Raw genomic sequence first — 9,228 nt, forward strand, 5'->3', positions numbered from 1 at the left:
TCTTAAGCCAAGGAGGAAGGCGAAGTTAGGTAAAACGCGAGTAAATAAAAAACCAACCAGAATAACAAGGATGAGGAGGGCAAGTGGACAACTGCTGATCAGGGACCAGAGCCAGTTGGGCTGAGGCAGGGGTGGGTGGCTAAAGCGTGGCCCGTCCAGGGACTTGCCAAGCAGGCACTGGGCAGGGGCGGGGAGGAGAAGGGAGGGGCTTGGCGAAGCGCAAAGACAGGGCAAGACATAAAAGGGCGATGACCCTAGCTGGTTGATGGCACCGCTGACCTCCGACGCCCAGGGCAAGAAGGCCCAGGGACAGAAAACGAGAATAAAGGCTGGACTGCTGAAGCCAGCCCTGAACTCGCGAAACAGACGCACTGACGGAGAAGGGAGACCCCCTCGGAGCGCCCAGCAGCCCCGCCAGCATGTGCGAACTGTACAGTAAACAGGACACCCTAGCGCTGAGGAAGAAGTACCTCGGGTAAGGTAGAGAAGTGCAAAAAGTGGAGACATGAAAGGACAGAGAGGGGCAGGGGGAGCAAGCAGCGCCCAGGAGAGAGAACGACCGAGGTAGCCGCCTGCAGGTTGCGAGCGCGAGGCTCCACCCGCCGCCAGGACTGCGCACGCGCACCGAGGCTGAGCGCCCGCTGCGCTTCCACTCGCTGGGACCGCAGGGGAGGGGGCTGTTCGTGCCTCCAGCGGGGATCCTCTGTTAGGGGTCGGAAAAGTGGGGGGCTGCTATGATGATTAATAGCCCTAGAGAAGACTATGATGTAGGGGTGGGCACTGGATAGTAGATGATTAGCTTGCTGCACCCACTCCTCCCTACATTTTTAAAAATTACAAACCTAAAATAGTGCTGATGGTGGTTTGTGAAAACAGCTAATGACAAGTTTTGCTTAAAATGAATTTTTCTTCTCCAGTGATTGTTGGCTAAAGGGTAAAAAGTTGAGTGAATGACAAATTTTGTTTCGAATGGGTTTTTCTTTTCTTGTGCTCGGTTAAGCCAGGCCATAAAAACTACCTTCAGTGAGTCAAGTTGAGAGCTCAGTTAGCAGATGTCCCCTTGATCTCCCCAGTTATGTTTTCACTTAATTTATAAGTGGAATGTTCTCCCCAGTCTACTTTTGTTCCACCAGTGTTGTTAATATTAACTACTAGGTCATCTAACGGTGTCAGTTTGTAGTCTTGTGGTGGCGTATGAGTTGCTGGGATATTAGAAGCAATGTAACCAGTATTTCAAATATCAGTGGAGCCTAAGACAGACCAAAGGAGTATAACTGGCTATTGAAAACTTGATGAACAGCAGTGGATCATTACCTGATACAGTGTCAGTAGATGAACTCTCAAATTGAAGGTACTTAAACCATAACTGAGAAAGGACTGCCTCCTCAAAGTAGATTTCCCCTTAATGAATGGATGAACTTTCAGGACCTGCATTTGCTTATCAACTGTCATTTACTGATGTGACTTGATCCAAAACGAGGAGAAATGATTGAGTATTCATTATAATCAGAACATGGAATGTATAAAATATGCATCTAGGAAAATTGAGGATTATAAAAAATGGCATGAAACATGTAAATATCAGTATCTTGGGCATTGTTGTTATTAGGTGCCACCGAGGCTGATTTAATTCATTGCAACCCTGTATACAACAGAAGAAAACCCTGCCTAACCCTCTACCATCCTCCCAATCTCTGCAGAGTGCCTGCCAACTTGCTGATCTAAAGAACTATATCAAATACGGATCCACTGGTTAGTCAGAGGGTTTCCAAGGGTTCATTATTTCAGAAGCGAATGGTCAGTCTTGCTTGTCTCTTATCTCTCTGCTGAAACTTGTCCACCATGAGTGAATCTGATGGTATTTGAAATACCGATAGCTTTCACTATCACAACAATATGCAGGCCAGTGCAGGATGACAAACTAACAAACAAGTGGTAAATCCTAGCTGTTAGTGAACAGAAATAGACAGACACTGGCTTCTTTGAATGAGTCAGTCACAATGGTCTATTATGCCAGGAAGGACAAATTGAAGAGGAATGGCATAACATTCATTGTAAAAAAAGAACACTTCAAAATCTATTATGGAACAGAATGCTGGTAATTAAAGGATATTTTCCAATTGCATTAGGGAAATATGCTGTCAGGGACCTTTCCAAAGTCCTAAAGAGCAGCAATGTCAGTCTTGAGAGCTGCACCTGATTCAGACCATAGTTTTCGCAGTTACTTGCTATCCATCAGAAAGCTGGATGGTATCTAAGGATAACAGAAGAATAAATGCCTTTGAGTTGTGGTGCTGGAGAAGAGTATCAGATATACCATGGACTTCTAATAGAACAAACAGGTCTGCCCTGGAGAGGGTGAAACCAGGCTGCTCCTTAAAAGCTCAAATTTTGAAGCTCTAACATACTTTGGGCATGTGGAAGGAAGGGGCCGATCTTTGGAGAAGGCATCCTGCTTGGAAGGGTGGAGAGACAACACAGGAGAGGAGACCCTGAATGAGATAGACTGACAAAGTGACTGGGGTAGTGGGAATAGATGTGTCAGAGACATTAAGACTGGCTCATGATAAAGCAAGGTTCAGAGCTATTGTACTTAGGGTCACTATGAGTTGCAGGCAACTCTATGGCACATAACAACAACAACAATTCAAGGAAGACCTATGAGTATGAATATTTGACCCTTATCACTAAGATGAAGAAATAGAAAAATTCTGCCAACTTCTGAAACATGTAATCAACATACACTGATAATTACTGGACTGCAAAAGTTAGAAACAATGAAGAAGGATTGTTAGAAAATATTACTTTAGCGGTAAAAATTATGTCAGCAATCACATGATAGTATTTTGTATAACCAAAGTGTTGTTCATTGCAAATGCTTTTTTTAAAAAACCCACAAACCAAAAACATTAATGACAACTATAAGTGTGGACCTCACCAGGTAAAATATTCAGAAATCAATTGACTATATCTGTGGAAAGAGACAGTAAAGACGCACCATATCATCTCTCAGAACAAGACTAGAGGGGCCAACTGTGGACGAGATCACCAGTCATTTTATATGCACGAGTAAATTGAATCAGAAGAAAATGAAAACAACTCCATGAGCGCAAAAATAAAACCTTGAGTATATTCCACCTGATTTTAGAATCATCTCTAGATTTGATGCATTGGACATTAATGACTAAAGACCAGGTAAGTTGTGGGATGATATCAAGGAAAATGTACATAAAGAAAACAAAAAGTTGTTAAAAAGACAAGAAAGACCAAAATGGGTAGCTTAAGAGACTCTGAAACTTGTTCTTATATGTAGATAAACTAAAGCAAAAGGAAGAAATGATGAAGTGAGCTGAACAGAAGATTTAAAAGATTTAGATTTTTAGAAGATTTAAAAGGCCTATAATGAAATATGCAAAGATCTTAGTTAGGAAATCAAAAAGGAAGAACATGGCTTGGCATTTTTTCAAGCAGAAAAAATGGAATAAAGACAATCAAGCCATCAGTTGCAATACTGAAGGATTCTTTGGGCAAAATATTGAATGACAAAGGAAGCTTCAAAAGAAAATAGAAGGCATACCAACAGGGTACTAAAAAGAGCTGGCTGATGTTCAGCCATTTCAGAAGGGAACATGGGATCAAGAACCAGTGGAACTGATGGAAGAAGTCTAAGTTATGTTGAAGTCATAGACATAAAACAAGCCCCTGAGAATTAGCAGAATACCAATTGTGTATTCCTTCCATCTTCTTTTAATGTTTGTGTCAGATTTTAACCTATATTTATAACAGAGGTTTTATTTGAAATTTAATTTCTCAGTATAAACTAACAGTTTAATTTGAATCAAGAAAAATTATTATTTTTTTCCATTTAAGGTGATAATAACATTAGAATCAATATATAACATAATTAGTCTTTTACAGTTTTTTAATTTTAAGGTTATTTATGATCACAAAACTAAGAACACTAAATAGCTGCATAACATTTTTAAATATAAATGTGTAAACAGTTCCAAAACTACTTCAAATTTGTCTAGTATTTTAAACATGTAAAATCACCAAAAAAAATGTATGCTAAGTTTATGATCAAATGTATGTTAAGTTTATGATCATAGACTTAATACTAAAAACCTTTTTTGATGTTCCAGTTTGCTAAGATTTACACTTAATATGTTTATTCAAGTAACCAAAACGATGGATTCCTTATCATGTTCAAAAGAAGGGATTAAGGGCTTAGATAGATAATTTCATCTCATTGCTTAAGAATGAAAACTCCAATTGATACAAGTTAAGCACCACTCAAAATGCATGGTAATGTCTCCTTTAAAACCCTTTCATTTATTTAAGCAATTCTCACTGAGTTATTTCTTTATGAATTCAGTTTTAGAGCAAATTGTTTATAAATTAGATTATAAGGGAGGAGGGACTAAAGGAAAATAAACTACTCTCATGGGCATTAATGGCACAAATCAATGTCAATTCAAATTTTTATTTTCTCACTGCGTACCACTGAGAAAGTAATAATTCTCTTGACTATTCTGTAGTTTGGTTTCCTCACCTACAAATCTGGGAACAATGAATATAATGAAATAATACTTGTAAAGTATGTTCAGACAGTTCCTGGTGATACCAAAGTCTGCTATCATAAAATCTATTTCAATTCATAATCACCCACCCTCTATGGGGTTTTCAGTGCTCTATAAATCTTTAAGGAGATTTCATTGCTCTCCCTGGATATGGCTGGTAGATTCAGACTACTAACTTTTCAGTTAACAGCCTAATATATTAGGTACTATGCCTCCAGGAATCCTTTCCTGATTGTTGTTGTTATGTGACGTCGAGTCGTTTGCGATTCATAGTGACCCTATGTACAACAGCCCTAAACCCTGCTCTATCCTGTGCCAATCGTGTGGCCTCTGACACACCCATCCCAATTATCCCGGTCATTGAATCAACCCACTTCATAGAGGGTCTTCCCCTCCTGCGCTGTCCCTCCACCCTACCAAGCATGATGTCCCTCTCCAAGGACCTGTCTCTCCTTACAACATGTCCAAAGTATGTCAGACAAAGCCCCAGAATGCTTGCCTCCAAGGAGTAGCCTGATTTAACCCTCTCCAGGATGAATGTTTGTTTTCTTGGAAGTCCATGGAACATTCAATACTCTTGTCCAGCACCACAGCTCAAAGGCATCAATTCTCCTTCTATCCTCCATAGTCATTGTCCAACTCTCTGAGGCATAACAAGCGATTGCAAAGACCATGACCTGTATCAGGCGCACCTTAGTCTCCAGAGAGACACCGTTGCTCTTGAGTACTTTAGAGAGGTCCCTAACAGCAGACTTTCCCATCGCAATACAATTTTTTATTTCCTGGCTGCTGGTGCCAAGAGTGTTGACCGTGGAGCTGAGCAAAATGAAGCTGTGAACAATCTCAATCTCTTCACCATCCATCCTGATGCTACCAATTGGTCCAGTGGTGAGAATCTTTGTTACATGAGTATAAAAATTTTTATGCTTTCGTTATAAAAAGGTTTTTTGGTTTGTTGGGTTTTTGTTTTTGTTTTCCTGGCAACATTTCTTACAGGTAAATTAATTCTTGTTATGTGATTTGTTGTTACAGATTTGTGTACCTCTCAATACTACTGTCAAATCATGGTAAATTTTTATTGTAAAAATAGAAGGATAAAGAGTAAGATGTGGATAAAAGTCCAAAGCAGAAGGTAGAAAAGAAGGGAAATCAGAGTCACAGAGTTAGTGGGCAGAGGGAAGGCATGAAGGATTTATGATAGATCTTGTGGAGGTCTGAAAAGATGGGATAACAGTGAGCACAGAAAACTAGTCATTAATTTTATAAAATACAGTGTATAGGAATGATTGAATGAAACATAATATGGATTAAGGAAGTTATGAAACACAATGTACATGAATGAAACACAATGTGTACAAATTTTGGATACAAACTAATGTAAAGTTTAATTTTTTTAAAAAAATCTTAGCAAATTTAATAACACAAGCATGAGAAATTTGAGCAGTGTCATAAATAGGTCGTTAAGGTAAAAGATTCTATGAAAAAAAGAGAAAATGTATTTTCCCTCTCCCCTTTTCTTTTCTGTATTTGTAATTTTCCACTGATCGTGACCTTCACTGAGAAGGAAAATTACTGAGCAGTCCCACTGGATCAAAATGCTTCCTTTCATTATTTCTAGGCCCTCATGTAAAGTTTTCTTTGCGGCGGATCCCATCAAAATAGTGCGAGCCGGGAAGCAGTACATGTTTGACGAGAAAGGCGAACAGTACTTGGACTGCATCAACAATGTTGCCCATGGTAAATGTCTCTGCTGGGCTTTGAAGGAAACATTGACAGGGTTGGGCAAATCCAAGACGTTAATATGTGAACTGGGAATGTCAGGGGTGCAGTTTCTTTGCTGCACGGCAGCTAGTCCTTTCAGGGAAAAGTTGCAGCAAAAGTAGAAGGAAAGAAATTCAGCTTTCTTTGCTTCATTGTTCTGTTTTGGTTTTTTTCCCCTTTCCTTTCCTTCCTTTTGCTTTCTTTCTGTCCTTCCTAATTCCCCTCACTTCCCATGCATTTAGAGGTATAACGTACTCGTTGGATTTTTGTCTCCTGTCTTTCAGTGGGACACTCTCACCCTGAAGTCGTCAAAGCTGCCACAAAGCAGATGGAGCTGCTAAATACAAACTCTCGCTTCCTCCACGACAGCATTGTGGAGTATGCCAAGCGCCTGTCGGCAACCCTGCCGGAGAAACTCTCTGTTTGCTATTTTACAAATTCGGGGTATGTGTCTGGATTTCCAACACTCCCCATCATATTCCCTCACATAGAGCTCTCTTTTTGATTCTTGGTGGAGTAGGTTTCTTTTAAAAAGTGTTTTAAGTGCGTCAATGAATGAATGGAAATCCAAAGACTCTAAATTTTCATTGAAATTAGTAATAATAATAATAATAATAATAATAATAAAATTTTTTAAGTGTTGTGAAATTTTTGCTGTTTATTTAGAAAGTGATCAAACAGTAGAGATCTGATCATTTTGTTTCTTTCAAAGGCTTTTGAGCAAGCTTTTAACAATTGTCTATTTTTCTGATATTAACTCGTGTTGCCACCCATCTTTGTAATTACCAAGGTTTACTTGGTGGAAGATGGGAAAGAGTACTTTTAAATGCCCTTGAAGGATGGATATTTAGGTAGCAACAAGTTAACAATATTTAGGTCTTGTATTTATGTAACTAAACTGGTCAAAAAATGCAATAGCATAAATAATTACAGATTCAGTGAATGAAAGATTTATATTCTTCTGACATACAGATAAGAAATTTTAGCTAAGAAACAACGCTTCTAAACAAACTATAATATTGTAAGATTTTTAAAATTGGCTTTGATAATTGCACATACCCTCTACCAAAAAGAAAATCATTCAAAGGAATGTATATGTTCCAACTTTTGTATTCTGTAAATAAGTATTATTATATGTTCATTCTAAGGAATATGACACAGCATGAAAAAGTATATTTTTTTAAAAAATACATACCTAATGACATTTGAAAGTTTACAGTGCAATATTATAGTGGGTGTGAAAACTGTATGTAGAGTTCCAGTGCCTGCCTTGAAAATTACCTTTCTCCTGAGAAGTAGCCAGTGGATTTGAACTGCAGTTGAAATATCATAATATTTGGCTTTTGTTTCTAAAGAAATACTATACAGCCAAACCCACTGGTGGATTCCAACCTCCAGAGAGGCATAGACTTTCACTTAGCAGCAAACCTGCCTCTGGGCTATATCACCAGGGCTCCCTCATCCAAGAAAAGGAAATGGTAATACTTACAGAGTTGTTATAAGAATAAATACAAGTAAAATGCTCAGTATAATTTCCTTCATAGTAAACATTCCAAAAATATATATTACCTTCTTTTGTGTCTGGGTAGTATACTTAGTTTTGAGCCACATAGAAAGATTATCATCTTCATTCTATCAGTAATGATAACATTTGACCAATACATTCCATCAATGCAACAATATCAAACATTCAACAACTACCAAACATTCAAACAATACAACATAATTTGGTAGCCAAGCTAATGAGCCTTCCATTGCTCCCATTGAGGTTAGGACAGGCTTCTTATGATCCTCAAAATTAGTCACCTATTGATGAGGGCGGACTGAGCTGAAGTTTAAAATGGACAATATATAATTAATTCTTATTCATATGCATCTGTACATTTAATTCTTTGTTGAAAATAACTGGGGAAATCATTTAAAGGGCAAATGGAGATGGCAGCATTGAAAGATATTTTGACCTGTTACTTTGCATGATTCTAAATATTTCAAATCTGACAACTTTTTAAAGTAAAGTCTTGATATATTTAAAAGAACTTATATCACATTGTATAATTCTCTGTGTTATCTCAATAGGTCTGAAGCCAATGACTTAGCTTTGCGTCTGGCCCGGCAGTACAGAGGCCACCAAGATGTGATCACTCTTGACCAGTAAGTCATGGATACAAGATTTCTAAGCAAGAAATTATCTCAGAAACAAAATTATATTGATATTATCCATACCAATACCATAAGCTTGCATGAAGGATAGTGGGTATATGGCACAAAATTGTTTATTACTTATTAAGGTATAAAGATTACCTTAAGCTTAGAGGACACTGAATTTCATCTAAGAACCTTCAAAAGAATGAGATTCTGGTGAGGGCAATGGTTGTGGTTTGATGAGCTTCCCATACATCAGGGTTTATGTCTCACACATTAAATATTTATGGAACTACTATGTAATTGATCAATCGATTTTTTCAAAATAAAATATAATTTATTTCTCAATAATTTAAGCATTAATTTCATTATTGTAATTATCCAGTAAGATTAATTTGAAAACTATCAGTAAAGAACAAATTTTAAAACAACAGTCAAATAAAATTCACTGGTTTTTTTTATTATTAACAGTCTATATTAATTATGAATTTAAGTATTTATACATGTATTTAAACATCTGTGGGTTTTTTTTTCTGAGAATTACACATTCACATTTTTAATTGGGCCATAGAACTCAGTATGTACTTTTAAAAATTACCAGTTGATCATAATAAGTAACCAGAATTAAGAAATGAAGAAAAGCTGTGTTGGTATTTCCTTTGTTTTGAGACATTTCAAATCTCTTCTCCCCTTATGTCATCTGTCTTTTCAATATAAGTTATTTGTTGTTGTTGTTGTTGTTGTT

General features: G+C 37.5%; 1 protein-coding gene across 1 annotated transcript in view; it reads left to right on the top strand.

The window, feature by feature from the left end:
- The first annotated feature begins 419 nt into the window (after positions 1-419).
- Positions 420-9,228, top strand: part of LOC102850634 (ethanolamine-phosphate phospho-lyase-like) — a 40,568-nt gene continuing 31,759 nt past the window's right edge. The window contains exons 1-5 of the mRNA XM_006881151.1: positions 420-475; positions 6,199-6,317; positions 6,626-6,785; positions 8,418-8,492; positions 9,055-9,064. Coding sequence (XP_006881213.1) covers positions 420-475; positions 6,199-6,317; positions 6,626-6,785; positions 8,418-8,492; positions 9,055-9,064 — 420 coding nt within the window. The remainder of the gene's footprint in view (positions 476-6,198; positions 6,318-6,625; positions 6,786-8,417; positions 8,493-9,054; positions 9,065-9,228) is intronic.

Source organism: Elephantulus edwardii, unplaced genomic scaffold (assembly GCF_000299155.1).
Source record: "Elephantulus edwardii isolate Elephantulus edwardi_28Jun2011 unplaced genomic scaffold, EleEdw1.0 scaffold00012, whole genome shotgun sequence".
Classification (NCBI taxonomy): Eukaryota; Metazoa; Chordata; class Mammalia; order Macroscelidea; family Macroscelididae; genus Elephantulus; species Elephantulus edwardii.